The sequence below is a fragment of the Ovis canadensis genome, chromosome 18 (assembly GCF_042477335.2).
Source record: "Ovis canadensis isolate MfBH-ARS-UI-01 breed Bighorn chromosome 18, ARS-UI_OviCan_v2, whole genome shotgun sequence".
Taxonomy (NCBI): domain Eukaryota; kingdom Metazoa; phylum Chordata; class Mammalia; order Artiodactyla; family Bovidae; genus Ovis; species Ovis canadensis.
This window is the reverse complement of record NC_091262.1, coordinates 44553625-44573235: the sequence shown is the minus strand read 5'-3', so window position 1 is coordinate 44573235 and position 19611 is coordinate 44553625. Positions and strand designations below refer to the sequence as shown.

Sequence of the window (19611 nt, the reverse complement as noted above, 5' to 3'; positions counted from 1 at the left end):
GATAGGGTAATATCAGATGAGGCCTAGAAGGACAGCTCTCTGTTTTGCTCAGATTGGGCTACAGGTTCTCCAAGTTGGTAGGGGAACAAAATAGGAAATCTCCACTGCACAGTTCCCGTCTTTCCCCATTTATGCTGTTTACATTTCTGTCCATTTTTTAAAGGTTACTGCAAAGGTGGCCACACTACATACAAAGCATGAAAAAAACCACAGCCCTATTAATCCTGGTATCTTCAACAGTTATTGCTAGAGAATTTTTCCCTTCACCATTTCCATTCTTTCCAAATTTTATTCAAAAAAAAAAAGAGGGAGAGGGTGATTAAGATGTCCATAAAGAGTAATCATTATTACAATATTCACCTGGACAGAAATAACAAGGACCCAATTCAGTTGGTAACATCCTATTTTCCCACTAGACAAGTTAAAAAAGTCAAAGCTTTCTCAAAGTGGAAGAGTAGGACAGCCTTTACACTGAAATGATGCCCCAAATGAGTTATAAAATCCCTGATTTTTTCTTCTATTTATCCTTTTCTTTCTGTTCTTTTTCTTTCTTCTCACGCTCAGCTTTCGCTTCTTCTTCCTCGTGTTTTTTGATCAACTGTTCCACTTCTTTTTGTTTGAGAACTCTGATGACGGTCTTTCCATTCTCTCTTGTTAGTGTGGCAATTTCCACTAGAGGCAAATACACACACATGTATTACAGGCAGCCATACTTAGCCAACACACTTAATGGGCAACTACAGTTTAATCTCTTCATACCCTCTGAGCTTTAGTACACCACTTTTCCAAGTTTTCTGCCTAATACAATTAATTCATAGATAGTTTTAAGGAAACAAATTTCTTTCAATCTGGTAATGCTTTTATGATTATTTTTATTTTAATATCTTCCTTACCTTCACCCATACTAACCTCTGAGCTGCTGTTCTGTTAATTTTAGGAAAAAGTTTTCAATATAGCCAGCCAATTACTCTAGCTAGCCTGACCAGAAGGAATCATAATTTCCTTGTTGGAATCTGAAGGCTCAGCCAGAATCTTTAACCACTACTTACACTTATTTTTCACAAACTTCTCAAAAGAAAAGTAGCCCCTATGACTACAGATGAGAACAAGCGGACTAATACCAAAAAGAGAAGAGCTTCTGAGTAGGGGAAACTGAGTACTGCCTCCTGAAATTAAGCAGAAGTAGGCAAGAGACAACAATCTGCAAGTAAATCGCATTTTTAAAGGAACACCAGAAGCTAAGTCGTCCCCAATTAAATCAATATGTTAATTTACCATAAGTTTTCAAACACATTATTTAGAAGTATTGTTTTATGTGGTCATATAACTTTAGCTAAATATAGCATTTACAACTGCAAACATGGGCTTAACATAAAAGATCAGTAGATGCAGAACTTGTTTAAATGTTATACCTCTGATAAAGTATCCCAAACACACATATATATATACACACACACACATATAAATATGTAACTACTTTCTTTCATATTCTTTATTTTGTATATACATGAGCATAGATATTATCATTAAGAAGTCGATGAGATAAAATAGGGTGGCTTAGATTTAATTACAGATTGAGAACATTCAGGCTCAAATCCTTAAGCCTGGAATGTAATGTGGAATTGTAGCTCCAGAACTTGTCAATGTTGACCCTGGTCAAGTCTAGGAAATGGTTATAAGGCCACCTAACTTAAAAAGGCTGCTGTTTCAATGAACTACATAACATGTTAAAGGCCTAACACAAGAGCCACTCAATTACTTCTCTCACTAAACAAACAAATTACAGGAGCGCACATAAATTACCTTTTTCAGCAGAGAGCTTACTAACATCCATGGTCTTATTTAGGACTTTGATAGCTAAAGCAAGTGCTGACTTCAAAGTCATTTCTCCTTCTTTGTAGTCTTGTTTTAACATTGATACAGCTGCCTACAAAACATAAAGAAGAATCAACATAGAGAATTTCCGTTAAAAACTGTACATTTTTAGGAACATGAATAATGCCAAATTATTACTGGCATTATAACCAATATAAACAATTTCGATGGTAGGGACGGTAGACATGGGATAGGGGTGTAAAGGAGGGAGGTTGATGATCTTTGAATGGACTCCAGGGATCTGTGACAGAATTCAGGGAGTCTGTGACTATTCTGTGGGAAAAACCCCCAAAAACTAGATCTTATTTTCACAACTTCTAACTGGAAATTGGTACTTCCTTTCATTATTATTGTAGGTTATAAATCCTAGCAGTATTAGTACTACCTGTGACTTTATCACCAATAGAAATCACAGAGATTTTCATATCATGTTAAGTTTGTTGCAGCTACCTTAAAATGTTGTTTACACTCATCACTACTTCATAATTATGGCAGTTATTAGACCTTTTGCTAGATTTTTACAGCAACACAAAAATACTCACAGCACTATTATTTCCAATGCATGTGGCTTTCCAACCTCCGTAATTTCCACTAGGATCACTCTGATAGAGCTGGAAGCCATAGTGCTTATCCCAGCCAATGTAAAGCAATGAAACACCGAAAGGACGTTTTCCTTTAACAGAGAAAACAAAGTCACACGTATCAACACTCTAAATTTAGCATCACTATGGTTACTTGAGCACAGTGAATGTGGCTAACCCCTCTTCTGTGAAGTTAAGCATTCATAAACTGCTCATGTTCTGGCCACCACAGATAAGCTCCATCAGAAATTCCACTTTTGTTTCTAGGATTTGGACGCAGTGAGGAGAGGGAATACACAGACGACCAGTGCTGAATACCATTAATATTACGTAAAAAGTCATTTGTTTTCTGATTTTAGAATGTTATTTCGTCCTTTCAGTAATCTATTAATAAAATGTTTGATAGTCTACATAGTGGAAGCCAGTTAGTTCATGAAGCTGGAATGTATGAAGTGTCTACTTATTTCATTTTCAATTTCTTTTTACTGTTTCAAAAAGGTTATTACTCATAAAACGTTTTAACTTTTGGGAATGAAATTTCCAAAGGTTTCAGTACCTCCAAACTGTGTATAAGCTTGTTTGATATCACACAGTGCTGTGACCAACTGCTCACAAGGAATTGGCTCCTGATACTGTAATAAATACCTAGGATAAAGAAACTGGCATATTAATAGTTTTCTCTAAAACACTCTACACACTCTAAGCAAAATACCCTTTTAAAAAAATCTCTGCCATGGGGACAACATAATAGTTGTGATCTGAAAGGGGAGGGTAGAGGGTATGGCACGCTTAATAACCTTACTGTAAACAATACTGGGTTGGCCAAAAAGTTCGTTCAGGTTTCCCATAAGATGAATGATCTTTTTGGCCAACCAAATATTTTACAAGTTTGGTTAAAGAAATAAACAAACTGTAATTTTCAGTTAATAGGTTTCTAATGACTTTAATCTTTAAAAAAAATGCATTCTTCATAGAAACATCAAAACTAACTTTACATATCAATTATTTATGACCATACCTTTGCGCAATGAGCCTCAGTTCATTGGTGAGAACATTAGCATCAGAAGTTATGCCTGCCACACTACAGGCCATATCCCTTGCAGAAGAGAAACACATTTATCTGTAATTAGGGAGGATGTTTGCCAAAGGTATTTTACAAGTTTTAAAATACACTAAATTCTATTAGAAATTCACCATGCTTACTCACAGTTGCTACACCCTTCAGGCAAAAACTACGTGAGTTTTATCTTTGTAGGAAACTTTCAATTTGACATCATTCAACACTTAAGATAAACAAATGCACCCTTGATCTTCACAACAGATGTATTTACCATCACCACCCTGTGAACAGGGCAAGAGAATAAACACTAGGAAGCTAGGGTAAATCCCAACAAGATTCAACCACAAGGAAGAAAAATGTTTTGCCAGACAGGAAGATAGACTACTTCACACTCTTGGGTATAAGTACTCTTTCAAAGGCCTCACTTGATGGGGGTGAAGGTGAAGGGACCCAAAGGGCAGGATATTTCTGAGCCTGACAAGGAAGCCCAGGGCCAGGCTCGCTGGGAGGGGTGCATTTTCTTTATCTACCCTCCGTTTCCTGAAGGCTGCCCTGGACCTCCTACAGCCTAGACTCCTCTGGCACTGTGCCCAATCAAGCCTGCAGGCTGCTTGAGAGGGCCCAACAGTGACTCTGTGGAGGGATGACACTTTCTGGGGTGCGTGTATCAAAAAGGCCCTATAGCCAACATTCACATGGTGTACCACAGAAGGGAGGGTCTCCAATCAGCAAATCCAGCTCTCTGTTAGCTGCAGTCCTGAACACCCAAGTATATCAGAAATATCACTAGTGTACAGGCCCTGTCTAACCTTTTCCAAGACTTCCAGGAGGCGTGGTCTTTGGTAAGATTCAGTATAATTAAAACTAATTCCTTGTAACCATTCTAAACAATACCTCGAGGTCCTCCTATATTCCTAACACTGTGCTAGCTTATTTCACTCATTCATTTTATGTCACTGAATTGCCACGATCACTCCAGTAGGCTCTACTGGAGGCCCAGAGAAGTTAAACAACAGGTATGGAAGTCACAGCTTGTATTGGTGGAACCTAGATTTAACCCAAGGCTGAGTGACCACCATGCCTGTACTCTCATCACTATACAAAGTTTCTCCACTGAGTACCTGGCCCTGCATTTATGGTCGTGGGCCTCAAGGAGGTTTCAAGCAAGTAAGTTAAAACCAGGAATTTTCGGAAGTAAAAACACAACCAACTGTTCAACTGTACCGTGTCATGGCGCACAGCCCTCCCAAAATATGATGCGATGTTTTCAACTCTCTTCCCTGAGATTGCACTTACTCATTTAGTTTATAAATTTTTTCGGAAAAAAAGACTTCATCAAGAAGCTTGTGGATGTTGCGTCTCTCTGCTGCAAGCAGAACACCATCGTTTGCTAAAATTCCCAAACAGGTGCCCGCGTGTCCAATAGCTTCCATGGCATATTCAACTTGGTACAAGCGACCTACAAAACACAAGCAGCAAGAAACCAAGACTCTCCTCCTTGTTCTTGCACCACTGGTTCAAGAGCAATCAGCAACAACACTAGAGAGCTACAGACAACTGTCCCACTTTTACTAACAGTCCTATGAAGCACACAATTAACCTAGTGACCATAACGACCTCAAAGTACAAAAAGGATGAACAGCTTAACAGTTAAAAATATTTAGTTTTATTTGAGACAGATCAAACAATTTATATTTTACCTTCTGGAGAAAATATAGTGGTCCTGGAGTCATATCTTCGAGACTGCAAAGGAAAAACATACAAGTGATTTCTACCCACTAAAAATAAGTCAACCCCTGCAAACCCACAAATCATTTTACAGAACACATCCTGGCATGCAAAATTCAGAGTGTGGGTGGAAACTGATAAGAAGATATCATTCCATTTCAATTTTCTCATGCAAGTTGGTAAGATGAGTACAAGCAATTCTATTTATCAGGCAACCGTTTATTGGCACGTGTATTAACTCACCATGTTTTCTTAGGTTTATGATAATTCCTGTAAAAAGAAAATAAGGTAGTTATTAAAATGAAACTTACAATTTAAAAAGCATTTCTTGACTTGAAAAAAATCTGTTTTGTCCACTCTCTTCATTCAGCCAACATTGTGGTGCACCCAGGCACTATGCTAAATGCTGAAATACCAAGACAGGTAAGACCAACCCCTTTCCTAAAGAGTTTACAGTGAGGGAGGCAGACACAGAAGGACAGTTATAAAGCAGTGTGGAAACAGAGGCACTAAGGGTAGAGTGGGAACAGGTTGGAGAAAATCCAGAAAGTAGTTTTCGTGAAACAAATACAGAATATGAGCCCATATTAGAGGCAGAAAGGCAGAAATAAGGCTGAGAACACTCCGGTCTAAGAGGAAGACTAGGGGAAGAAAGGAGGAAAAGGCGTTCCAGGCAGACGAGAAAGCATGGACAAAGGGCACTGAGGCAGGATCACTCAAACGGGTAAGACAAGTGGCTGAAGTTAAAAAAAAATATATGACATGGAAGCAAACTAGATGTCCATCTATAGATGAATGAGTAAAGAAGCTGCATTCATAGGCACAATGAAATATTAGTCGGTCATAGTAAGGAACTAACTGAAGTCAGTTGAACCCAGGTGGAGGAATCTAGATAGAGTCTGTCATACAGAGTGAAGTGAGTCACAAAGTGAAAAACAAATATTGTATATTAACACATATGCAGGAATCTAGGAAAATGGTACAGATGAACCTATTTGCAGAGCAGGGATAGACAGAGATGTAGAGAAAGGACTTGTGGGCACAGTGCGGGGCAGGAGGAAGAGGCTGGGACGAATTGAGAGTAGCAGCGAAATACACACACCATCATGCGTAAAACAGGGAACTAGTGGGAAGCTGCTGTATGGCACAGGGAGCTCAGCCTAGTGCTCTGCGTCAGCCTAGAAAGGTGGGATGGGAGCGGCTGGGAGGAAGGGCTCAAGAGCGAGGGGTATATGTATACTTATGGCTGATTCACAACTTGTTCAGCAGAAACCAACACAACATTGTTAAGCAATTATCCTCCAATTAAAAATTTTAAAAAATATATAGATATATGAAAAAACTAAAGAACTAAACAAGTATCTAGGTCATGTAGAGCTTTGAATGCCAAGCTAAGAGGCTCAGGCTTTCTCCAGAGGATGATACCGGTGTCCTGAACCATGAAAGGGAGAAGCGGGACAGTAATCTTGGGCATTACTACTATTTCTGCAGAAGACAACATTGGGGCTCAGCGTGACTTGGTGGAAAAGCCAAACTTCGGCTTCCAGAGCCAATTTTCCCAAATCCCGGAATACTGAGAATTAAGAATGGGAAGATAAGCAGGGATCAGGCCCCGAAGGCCCGCATGCTCAGGTAAAAACTGTGAATTTTATCTCTTAAGCAATGGGGCTCCAAGGAATGATGCTGGGCCAGAGAGCCAGAGAAGCTGACTGGCATTTTCGAAAGATCGCTCTGGCTGGTGAAGACTGGGGAAGAATAGTCAGTTATGAGTGTACTGCAACAGACAGCTGAAAGGTAAGTGTGGCCCTGAGCAGAGAGCCAGGAGGGCGCAGAGAGGAGACCCGCCGAGCTTGATTCGCGCGAGAACACAACTTTCTCATCTCCACGCCGGTCAACCGCCCGAGGCGAGTCACCCGCACCTCCTCTCCCTCAGGTTCACTTTCGCGTCCGAACTCTTCGTGGGACCGAGGCAGCACTCTGTCCTGCCCACCCGGCCCGCGCCCGCCCCGCCGCCCCAGCGTCCCCGGCCCCGCGATGCCCGCTCAGCGCAGGGAAGCCCGATGGAGGCCGGCCGGAGCCAATTCCCCGGCGAGTCCGTCACTGACGAGCCGGTGCAGAGTCATCGTGCCCACGGTTCCTCGGCGGCCGCTGCAGGCCGGGACCCGCTCTGCCGCGACGCTCACGGCTCCGGCCTGCAGGGAGAGCGGCCAAGCTTCCGAGGGTGCGCAGTGGGTAAAGGCTCACCGGAGGGAAGACGCTGAAGAGTGGAGACTAACACCGAGCACCTTTCTCCGCGGGAGAGACACGACAGTGCCCGAGAATCCGCTGCTAATATGGCTCCCGCGCGTGCGCAGAACCGCCGGGGGTGGGGCAGCCGAGGACGCGGAAGTTCTTCTGGGGGGGGCGGAGCGACAGTCTGTTGCCCTCATGGGCTATGGGGAATTGGGGTACGAAGGCACTGGCAGGGATCTCAGCCCAACGAAGGGGAACTAGAACATGAGGAGGAGGGCGGGAAGACCCTGGCCAGGGAGAAGTGGAATTTTGGCTCATGACCCTTTCCCACGCTTTGCGCTCTATTTTCACTTTCACTTTCTGTTCAGCCCTAAGTCATACCTCAGGAGAGCAATGATGTTCAGTTCGGTCAGATCAGTCGCTCAGTCGTGTCCGACTCTACGCCCCCATGGACTGCAGCCCGCCAGGCTTCCCTGTCCACCACCAACTCCAAGAGCTTACTCAAACTCATGTCTCTTGAATTGGTGATGCCATCCAACCATCTCATTCTCTGTCATCGCCTTTTCCTCCCGCCTTCAGTCTTTCCCAGCATCAGATCTTTTCCAATGAGTCAGTTCTTCGCATCAGGTAGCCAAATTATTGGAGTTTCAGCTTCAGCATCAGTCCTTCCAATGGATATTCAGAACTGATTTCCTTTAGGATGGACTGGTTGGATCCCTTGCTGTCCAAGGAACTCTCAAGAGGCTTCTCCAACACCACAGTTCAAAATTATCAATTCTTCAGTGCTCAACTTTATAGTCCAACTCTCACATCCATAAATGACTACTGGAAAAACCATAGCTTTGACTAGACAGACCTTTGTTGGCAAAGTAATGTCTCTGTTTTTTAATATGCTGTCTACGTGGGTCATAACTTTTCTTCTCAGATGGTAAAGAATCTTCCTGCAATGCAATGCGGGAGACCTGGGTTCAATCCCGGGGTTGGGAAGATCCCCTGGAGAAGGGAATATGAACCCACCCCAGTATTCTTGCCTGGAGAATTCCCTGGACGGAGGAACTTGGTGGCTATAGCCTGTGGGGTGGCAGAGAGTAGGACAAAATGACTGAGCAACTTAACACTTTCACTTTGCCTTCCCTGGTGGCAATGGTGTGGGACCGCCTATTAACTGCTTGCTTTTCCTGCCCTGTTCTCAAAACAGGCCCAAGCACCTCAGATCTTACCCTTCACCCTCCCTCTTATTATCTCCCTTTTTGAATATACCTTCCACTTTCATTGCTAATACATGTGTTTTTATACATATAAAGCAAATTATCATGAGGTTTACATCTTTGGGAGAACTTTCACCTTAGTATCCTCCTCTGCCTTTGATGTCATTAGAAAGGATTCCTCTGACCAATCTAGTTAAAGCAATACCCTACCATCACCATACATACCTGTTATCTTCTATACAGAAACTATGTTTATTTGCGTCCTCATTATCCATCTCTCTATTCCACCACTTTTTAAAATATGGCTTCAGTCCCTATGTAAACTATCTACTATTCATGTTTTAAGTTTCTTCAAGGGAGACGATTGACTAGGTCTGAATTAACTTGTAGTCATTTGCTCACAGTCTCCTCCAAGAAAAGGTCCTCAGGGTAGGGACTTTGTCCTTTTCATGTTGGTCAAAAATTTATTATGCAGAGTTCTGGGCTTTGAAAAGGAGGTAGCTTGGGAATGAGCTGCGGTTTGAGGTCTCTCCATTCATTTCTGCTTCCCAGGCACGTAGGAAGGAGAGCCAAGGCAAGATGGCAAGAGCCACATCCAGACAGATGGTGTTCTGAAAGCATCCTTAGGTGGCAGTGTAACCTTTGCGATCTCTGAGGATCCCTGCCACCTTAGTTCATCCTGCAGAATTAAGCATTAAGAGTTTTAAATGAGAAGTAGAATTTATTAGGTCAAAAGAAGAGGGAGCCATTGAGATAAAAGAGCAGAAGTAAAAATGAGTTTAACAAGTGGCTGACAGAGTAGTTCTGTCTGGCCAGAGTGAAGAAGTCAATAAACACAGGAAAAGAGGAAAGGTATTTTAGGCCAAATTTAGAACATTTTCAGTGACAGAATTTTTTCTCTGTAGGTAGTGGGAAAGAGGATTAAATTGATGTTTTAGGATGATGAAGCCTCATGATCTCCCGTCCCACATGTTCCTCCTACAATGTGGCAAGGATGCTTCCCACTGAGAGGCTCTGTGTCCCCTTGCCCTGAATCTGGGTGGGTTTGTGACTTCAATGGAAGTAATATTATATGACTTTCAAAGGCAGGTCATAAAAAATATATTCCTGTCTTGTTCTCTTGGGCAGGTGTTTCTTGGAACCCCAGCACCATGCTGTAAGGGAGCAGAGACGAAACGGAGAGATGTTCCACCAACAGCCCAGATGAGGTTCCAGCGTGTCCCGCACGCTGGATTTGTGAGTGAGGATTCCTCCAGATGATTTTAGTCCTGTCACTGAATCTCCCTCAGCCATGAAACCTCCCCCAGCATTCAGGTTTTCCCAGTGAAGGCCTCAGACATCGTGGAGCAGAGACAAGCTGTTCTAGTGCCTGTCTGAATTCATGACCTGAAGATACCATAAGATAAAAAAAATTACTGAGCTTTTAAGCCACTAAGTTTTTGGTTAAATTGCCACACAGCAATATATGTAACTAGAGTTTTTATCTGCCCTAATATGAAGGATGTAGTCCTCCAGGCTCTTCTGTCCACGGAATTCACCAGGCAAGAAGACTGGAGTGGGTAGACATTCCCTTCTCCAGGGGATCTTCCCGACCCAAGAATCGAACCCAGGTCTCTTGCATTGCAGGCAGATTCTTTACTGTCTGAGCCAACCAGGAAACCTTAACATGAAGGATGTAGGTTGGATAACAAGACCAGAAACTAAAGCTCTGTTGCAGTCGAGAGGGGCTAAAAGCCTGGACAGGAAAAGATACTTGCAAGAGTAGAGTCTTTGCTGGACAAATGGTATTAATTCCCAAACCTAGAACTGGATTTGCTCCTCATTGGTGGAAAGAACCAAAGGCTGGCACCTGTAGATGTGCGTTCATTCTAACAGTTCATCAGACAGACCTTTATTAAGGGTGTGCTAGGGGCTGGGCAGGGAACTTGATTCTGGAGATAATGAAATAAATATTATTGCGTTTATGCCACCAAAGAGTTTATAAGCCACATTGAACTGATTGACTGGAGATAAGCTGCAGCAAACACCAAATAGTAAAATAGCAATGCAAGGCAGCACGTATTTAATTGAAAGGGTGGTCAGCATTATTTGTGTTCATAATTCAGGGAAAGAGAACCCATGTTAACAGGAGGACCAAACAAGTAGGAAATCTTGAACTCTCAGCAACCTAAGAGTTTCACAGTGTAAGAAAATGAATAGTGCTCTGGGAGTGAAATACAAGTTTTAGTTCATTTTTCTAGTCTCCAGTTTCCTGTATGGTCAAGCCAGATAAAAATCACAACCCCTTAAATTTGAGAAGTGTAAGTATTTTTCTGTGAACCATCTTATTTGATTGTCCTAACACAGGGTGTGTGTTAGGTGAGCCCCAGGGAGGAGAGGCAGGGAGAGAGAGGAAGTGGTGTGGGTACCTGGTTCTCTTGGAGCAAACTCCTTCAACTTTTTAAGCATCTATTTCCTCATCTGAAAATGGGAATTAATCATAAGAGTACTTCTCTCCTGGGTTTATAGTGGAGATTAAGTGAGATAATGTATGTAAAGTACTGTGATATAACATAAAATATATAAAACATACATATATTTTATGTAGCTTTCAGCTACATCTGAATTTATGCTAACGAGGTGAGTCAAGAAGGATGGGGGCTGGTTATGAACGGAACGAACCAAGTGACTAGAGGACTGGAACTTTCAGCCTCACTCCTGCCTTCAGGGGAGGGGGAGAGGGGGAGATTGATTGAACCACCAGTGGTCAATGATTTGATCAACCATACCTACATAATGAAGTCACTACAAAAGCCCTAACCAAAGAGGTTCAGGGGCTTCTGGGTTGGTGAGCAGATCCACATGCCAGGAGCATGGTGCTCTGCAACTCGAGACAGACAGAGCTTCAGTGCTTAGGCCCCTTCTGGACCTCACCTTATACGCTTCTTCCTCTGTTCATCTTTTATTATCATACCCTTTATAATAAATTAATAAACATAAGTAAGCATTTCCCTGAGTTCTGTGAGCTGTCTTAGCAAATTATAGAACCCGAGGAGGGGCTCATGAGAACTCCCAACTTACAGCCAGTTGGTCAGAAGCACAACCTGGGACTTGAGGCTAGCATCTGCAGTGGAGGCAGTTTTGAGGGACTGGGCCCTGCTCTAGCTCCAAATAGTTAGTGTCAAATTGTTTAATGTGAGGGGAAAACCCCACATGTTTAGTGTCAGAATTATCGTGAGAGTAGAAAGAGTTTTCTTTTAAATACTTAATAAATATTGGTTTTTATTATATATCGCTAAACAGTACAGCAGGAAGGATATGGATTTGATCATCATTTACTGATCTAAAATTCTGATTCCTAAGAATCAGATCACTGACTGAATTTGAGAGGCAAAAAGAAAAGTACTCCAGTATTCTGAGTTTGGGTAACCTGGTTCATTCATTTAGTAGACATTTATTAAGTCTTTTATATGTGCCAAGCCCTGTGCTCAGAACTTTGCATTAATCTCTAAGAAATCCTCACAACTAGCTCCTTGAGGTAAGTGTTACAGGAACTGTAAGATAGGTGCTACTTCACCTTCACAGACAAGGAAACTGAGGCACAGAGAAGTTAAAGGTGAGCATAAGAATGATACAAATGGGTGATACAAGAAAATTCGGAGACCTAGTTTGGAGAGAATAGATAGCTCTGTAGGTAGGTCATTAGATGGATATATACATATTCTCATATATATCAAAAGAGATAACTACTAAAAAGGTGTTTGAATGGCCAGGATTCTACAGTCGTCCACAGAGAATGGAGAGCTACACTGACAAGACTAAGTAAATGACTATTTACTGTTTATCACACTAAGGGAGACAGGACCAGAAATCAGTGAAGGAAATACAGTGGTGTGAATAAAGTCAAGGATACATAAGCTACGTTCTCCAATATTATATATTCATATGAAAAGAAACATAAACGGTAGAGGATTTTAAAATATCTGCCTAGGGTCTTTCTCAGCATCAGTGTGAACACTGTTTAGATGCCTCCCGAGTTAGTGGCTTGTCTGGGTGTCTTATTTGCTTACGTGCAGTTCCAGTGAGTTCTGGCGTCTGCCTCTGGAGTTTCAGTTTCAACAGCCCCCTCAAACAAGTTAAAGCTTTCTCTTATGAGTACTGCATCTGTTTTCTCCTGAGGCATCTTAGTGTGTGCCTTATTTTCTCCAGCCTTTCTTCTAGGATACATTAGTTTTGAAAATATTTTTAAAGACCATTGGAAAGGCACTATACCAGTGTAATAATGGATGAAAGAAAAAAACCCAATTTACATGGTTTCTTCCCTCAAATAGCTCTTAGACTAGACGACTACACGGCTATCACCCATGATACCAAGTGATGTGCCATACAAAAGGCAGGGTACAAAGAGATTATGAACAATGAAGAGATGGGAGAAGGCTTCATAGAACTGGTGATACGTTAACTAGGTCTGTATGTTGCACTCACTTATCTAAAATATGTGAACATGTCTATACATATAGACATATCCTTTTAAAGTTAAAAAAAATCATTGATCTTGAGAGACTATTTGATTCTAAATATCACTCTGCATGTTTGATACACAAGGCAAATGAAACCCTTAGAAAGACATGGTTGCTCATGCAGTACTTTCTTAGGTTAAAAAATGGTCATGAAATTACTAGAAGACCTTAGTGGTTACATGTGCATTGAAATGTTTCATCAATTCATCTTTAACTGTGCAGGAAAACCCTTTATGGAATTAGATTAGGTCCTATTGGTTCTTCAATACCCAAGTTAATGTGAATTTTTATCTAGTCACATGGAGATCCCAGATTCGTAGGACTTGGCAGTTTCAAACCAGATTTCTTCTACAGCTTTCCGGCCCATGTCAAACATTTGCTGTAAGTGCTTCCACCCAGTTTTTGCAGTAATCATGAGATACTCTTCGTTCTCTGGGTATAGCTGGCAAGAATATGCAGCTAGGACAAGTGACTGACAAAACCGACTGCATACAAGTAGAAACAAAGCACCCCTTTCCACAGGAGTCAGGGGGACCACACTTTCAAACCCAGCAAGGACATGGCCTCCTACTTGTATAGGAGTCTTGCTTTCAATCATCATGTACATGATGGTGATCGCCGCTTCAAACACATAGTAACCATAGCTCATGTCATCAAAATCCAAAATCCCAGACACCTGATATACAGCATCTCCAAAGGCTGACTCTCTGGACTCTATTAAGATGTTGTGGTCATTAAGATCTCCGTGATTGATACCTGAAAGGAGAAAAATCAAGCCAAGTAAAAACAGTTGTTTAATACCCTAGTTCATTCTCTTTCCATTCCTCTTTCTCAGATGGTGATGGTGGTTTAGTTGTTAAGTCATGTCCAACTCTGCGACTGCATGGCCTGTAGCCTGCCAGGCTTCTCTGTCCATGGGATTTCCCTGGCAAGAATATTTGGAGTGGTTTGCCATTTCCTTCTCCACTTTCTCAGGTATGGGCATTCAAATAATTTCATGAGCAATCAGAGATAAAGAGCTAAACCCCCTTTTTCTTGAGAAATAAAACAATTTCCTCTGGAAAGGATAAAAGCAGTTAATTTTGGTGGTTGCTTTTGCTTTTCATCAATACAAGGACAGAAGAGGGAGACTGTCGTCATTGCAAACACCTGATTTTTGGCTCTGAGCCAATGAAAATTGAAACGTTTCATCAATTCATCTTTACGTTCTTTACCCTTTACTTGTCTAATATACATAGATATATACATATATACATTCATGTTATTATAAGAAGCAAAGAGTGCTAGAATGGACCAGATGTGGCTTTATTTTAACCTAGAAAAGAAATTTCTGATGACAAAGTAATTCTGAATTTCTCTAGTCTTCTGATTACTGGAATAGATGTTATTTTAAGTCAGTACCACTCAAAGTGGGGGTCCTGTGGCTAGTGCTGGCTCACAAATTGTTATTAGTGTGCATGAGAATAAAAACAGACATTGAGACTATTTGATTTTTCATCAAGAGTATGACAGGGGCCTTATCTCATTAACAGTATAGCCCAGTTTTGGTGTTGTCAAATGTTCATGGTAAATCATGTGTGGTGTGAGCCATGAATTAATCTTGCACAGTAGGACCAAATGTATCAGGCTTCAGGGAGTTGGAAGAAAAACCCAAACTTGTCTTTTACCATGGAGAGTTTGAGAAACACTGATTTAAACCACTGAGTGAGGATTAGGAGGAGACGGGGATGTCTGTGTATACTGAAGCGGTGAGTCACATACTTTATAATAAGTGCATGATATAAAGTCCATACTATTAGCTTTTAAATATAATTCTTATTTCTTCTATATGACTTATGGTTGTGTAAATCATGCTTAAGTGATGTAGCACAGTGGGTGGCCTGTAGAAGCAATGAATATTACTGTAAACTACATGTTTCAGATATAGGGATTTATCCTATGATTGATACCATGTCATAGTTTCACTGACAGTATTTTTTCTTCCTTAGAGGTTCATAAAGCAATTTGATATCTTATACAGTAGATTGGTATTTTAGAATAAATGAAATATATTACTTCATGAATGCAATCTGTATATGTGGAAACCTCTCTCATTTCGTTGCTTCTTTTAATAGTGGCCTATTAAAAAAATGATCCAGCTATTTAGTGCTTGGAATAAAATAACAGAAGTAGTTGAATTTGAGAATTAACAAAAGAAAAGAAAGAGTTCTGACCAAGATAGCAGAGTGAATTCATACTTTGATAACCCCAATATACATAGCAATGATAAAAATAACAAGAGAAAACAAAAGATACACAACCAGCCTCAAAACCAAGATAGATTCATACAAACTGAATAGAAATGCCAAGCACAAGTGAGCAGTGAGAAGGAATAAAGCCACAGTCTTGCCTACTGTGTTCCAGATCAGCAATGTGCTTTCCCCCTTTGCGAGAAGGAACTTAAAGTGCTACCTGTACGTTGGGAAACACGCTTACCACGTGAAGCTGGAGGCAGTGAAGAGGGCCTCCTAACTCATAAAAGCAGGACCAAATCTGCTACTAACCCACTGCTTAGACGACTTCTGTTCCAAGGAGGGAGAAGGACAGAAATACAGCCTTGAAACCAAATGCTAAACCTGGATGCTGTGTGAATATATCCTATGCCCAGTTACTGAAGTCTTTGGTTCAATGTCTATGGTCAGTTTCTTGTTTTTGCTCTTGGTAACCGATTTTCCTGTGTGCTGATATAGAGTATGGCCCAAGGCAGTTACTATGGAGAAGTAATCAAGAAGAACTTCTAAAACTGAAAAATACAATGAATAAATTAAGAATGCAATGGGTGGGTTTAAGAGATTAGACATAGCTAAGAAGATTCAATAAACTACAGAATAGGATAGAACATTTTCCAAAATGCAGCATGGGCAGAAAAAAAGAGAAGGTAACATACACAGAGGATTCAATGAGAAGGCATAACTGGAGTCTCAAAAGGAGAAGAAGGGGATTAGGTGCAGAGGCAAGAATTTTCTATAAATGATGAAAGACAATGTTCACACATAGGTTTGGAAAACCCAAGTTAAGTTAAAAAAAGAAAATCTGAAAAGCAACCCAAAGGAGAAAAAGACAAATTATCTTCAGAGAAACAACAGACTGACAGCTGGCTTCTCAGCAGCAATGGAAGCTAAAAGACAGCAGAATTCTAAAATTCTAAACCCATGAGATCTAACATTCTATAGGCTGTGAAAATATCCTTCAGGAATGAAGACAAAATAAGCACATTTTCAGACAAAATCAGAGAAAGTTCACCATTAAAGAACTGCATTAAAGGAAATTTGGAAACATGTATTTTGGGCAGGAAGAAAATGACTCCAGAGAGAAGGTTTGGGGTGCTGGAAGATAAAAAGTGAATAATATAAGTAAATCTAAATAAACTTGACTCTATAACAAAAATAATAATTTTTTTGTGGTAAAAAAATATAGAATTAAAGTTTACTAAAACAGCAGGAAGGAGATAAATGGAATTAAATTATTTTAAGGTCCCTGTATCAGACTTTGATAAGTTGAAGTAGCATGTTAGACTTTATAAGGTTATCATTCAAAGTATATAATTTTCTGGAGACAGAGGAAAAAAGACAAAATAATTAGCACAAAAACAATTCACTCAAAAGAAGGGAGAAAGAAAAGTAAAAATGGAAAAGACAGAAAAAAATCAAGACAACAAAAAATAAGATGGGATAGCTGTATAATGTCAGATGGAGTAGATATTAAGGCAAAAAGCAAGATAAATAAAGAAGGATACTTTATGTTGATAAAAGATTCGGTTTTCTAGTAAGATAATAATTCTAATTTTATGTGCACACTGCCTTGAAATATATAAAGCAAAATTTGACAGAAATACAAATAAAAATAGGCAATTCACAATTACAGTGGGAGATTTTAAACACATTTTTCTTGATCATTGTTAGAACAAGTGGACAAAAAGGTAAGCCAACAGTGGTGGTTTGGTTTCGTCGCTAAGTCGTGTCTGACACTTGTGACCCCGTGTAGCCTGCCAGGCTCCTCTGTCCATGAAATTTTCCAGGCAAGAATACTGGAGTGGGTTGCCATTTCCTTCTCCAACAGTATAGAAAATTTAAACAAGATTAATAGATTTGACCTACTGGACGTATTTGTACACAACACCTACTGAATACTTTGTACCCAACATCTACTGAATAAATTCTATTTAGCATACAGGGAACATTTTTTTAAAATTACCAAATGCTTCATTATGAAGTAAATGTTAAGAAATTTCAAAGTGCTGAAATCATATAGAGCTGTTCTGCCCCATATGATAGCCACTGGTCATAAGTTGCCATTTAAATTCGTTAAGATTAAATAAATTGAAAGTTCAGTTCCTTAGTTGCACTAGCCACATTTCAAGTGCTCAATAGCCACACAGGAGCTATTATATTATATACACAGATACAAAACATTCCCATCATTGAAGAAAATTCTACTGGACAGCACTGATACAAAGTATATTCTCTGACCATAATGCAACAGTAGAAATCAACAGTAAAAGGATAACTAAACATATCATCATATAGACCTTTTATTGGTCTATATAAATGGGGAGATGGACCAGTGTTCATGGATTAGATTACTCAATCTGATACACATTTTCTTGAAACATATATATATATGTATATATGTATTCAGTCCACATCTAGCCAAAATCTCAACAAAATTTTTCTTTAAACATGACAAGCTGATTCCAAAATTGATATGGAAACATAGAAAGACCAAAAAAAGTCAAGACCCTCTTAAAGAGGAACAAGAAAATGAGAGGACATGTTCTATCAGATATGAAGACTTTAAAAGTTAAAGAAATTAAGATAGTGTAGTAATCACAAGCTAGTAAAGTAATGCTCAAAATTCTCCAAGCCAGGCTTCAGCAATACGTGAACTGTGAAATTCCTGATGTTCAAGCTGGTTTTAGAAAAGGCAGAGGAACCAGAGATCAAATTGCCAACATCTGCTGGATCATCGAAAAAGCAAGAGAGTTCCAGAAAAACATCTATTTCTGCTTTCTTGACTATGCCAAAGCCTTTGACTGTGTGGATCACAATAAACTGTGGAAAATTCTGAAAGAGATGGGAATACCAGACCACCTGACCAGCCTCTTGAGAAACTTATATGTAGGTCAGGAAGCAACAGTTAGAACTGGACATGGAACTACAGACTGGTTTCAAATAGGAAAAGGAGTACGTCAAGGCTGTATATTGTCACCCTGCTTATTTAACTTCTATGCGGAGTACATTATGAGAAACGCTGGGCTGGAAGAAACACAAGCTGGAATCAAGATTGCTGGGAGAAATGTCAATAACCTCAGATATGCAGATGACACCACCCTTATGGCAGAAAGTGAAGAGGAACTCAAAAGCCTCTTGATGAAAGTGAAAGAGGAGAGTGAAAAAGTTGGCTTAAAGCTCAACATTCAGAAAACGAAGATCATGGCATCCAGTCCCATCACTTCATGGCAAATAGATGGGGAAACAGTGGAAACAGTGTCAGACTTTATTTTTGGGGGCTCCAAAATCACTGTAGATGGTGACTGCAGCCATGAAATTAAAAAATGCTTACTCCTTGTTAGAAAAGTTATGACCAACCTAGATAGCATATTCAAAAGCAGAGATATTACTTTGCCAGCAAAGGTCTGTCTAGTCAAGGCTATGGTTTTTCCTGTGGTCCCGTATGGATGTGAGAGTTGGACTGTGAAGAAGGCTGAGTGCCGAAGAATTGATGCTTTTGAACTGTGGTGTTGGAGAAGACTCTTGAGAGTCCCTTGGACTGCAAGGAGATCCAACCAGTCCATTCTGAAGGAGATCAGCCCTGGGATTTCTTTGGAAGGAATGATGCTGAAGCTGAAACTCCAGTACTTTGGCCACCTCATGCGAAGAGTTGACTCACTGGAAAAGACTCTGATGCTGGGAGGGATTGGGGGCAGGAGGAGAAGGAGACGACAGAGGATGAGATGGCTGGATGGCATCACTGACTCGATGGATGTGAGTCTGAGTGAACTACAGGAGTTGGTGATGGACAGGGAGGCCTGGCGTGCTGCAATTCATGGGGTCGCAAAGAGTCAGACATGACTGATCAACTGAACTGAACTGAACTGAACTGAAGTAATCTTTAGGGATGCTCATTTCCAGTTATCTTCCTTCCAGGAACATTCTGGGTTGTCAGCTCCCTGCTTTTCCAAAAGTTGTTAGCAGCAGTGTGGTTTTTTTGGCCACTATGTGTAACAGAAGTGACATCACTTCAGGGCAGATGCTTTAAGATTCAGCATACAATTTACTACATCTCTTTCTCCATACCAATATCCCAGGTGGTGAAAGTTTTATCAGTCTAAATCCCCAAATAAGAATACACATCGCCCCAGTCAATCCATGACAGACCTGCAGCTTGTG

The 19611-nt window shown here is 40.5% G+C and overlaps 2 protein-coding genes across 36 annotated transcripts in view; both read right to left on the bottom strand.

Moving 5' to 3' along the window:
• Positions 1–269: 269 nt before the first annotated feature.
• On the bottom strand, positions 270–8250 carry PSMA4 (proteasome 20S subunit alpha 4). Its single transcript, XM_069560118.1, has 9 exons — positions 7489–8250; positions 5488–5514; positions 5217–5259; positions 4813–4975; positions 3475–3552; positions 3013–3101; positions 2418–2548; positions 1804–1927; positions 270–672 (listed from the first exon to the last, which is right to left on the bottom strand). Exons 2-9 carry the CDS (start codon positions 5488–5490, stop codon positions 518–520), a joined length of 786 nt encoding a protein of 261 aa, XP_069416219.1. The 5' UTR covers positions 5491–5514; positions 7489–8250; the 3' UTR covers positions 270–517.
• Positions 8251–9121: 871 nt separating this feature from the next.
• The window catches only part of HYKK (hydroxylysine kinase), a 29353-nt gene continuing 18863 nt past the window's right edge, over positions 9122–19611 (bottom strand). For 26 of the 35 annotated variants that reach the window (XM_069560083.1, XM_069560098.1, XM_069560088.1 and 23 more), the window contains one exon: positions 10730–13939. In XM_069560083.1, the coding sequence (XP_069416184.1) occupies positions 13479–13939 (461 nt within the window). In that variant the 3' untranslated portion in view covers positions 10730–13478. Of the gene's footprint in view, positions 9364–10729; positions 13940–19611 lie in introns of those variants that run through there. The other 9 variants (XM_069560093.1, XM_069560092.1, XM_069560094.1 and 6 more) reach the window with 1 other exon arrangement.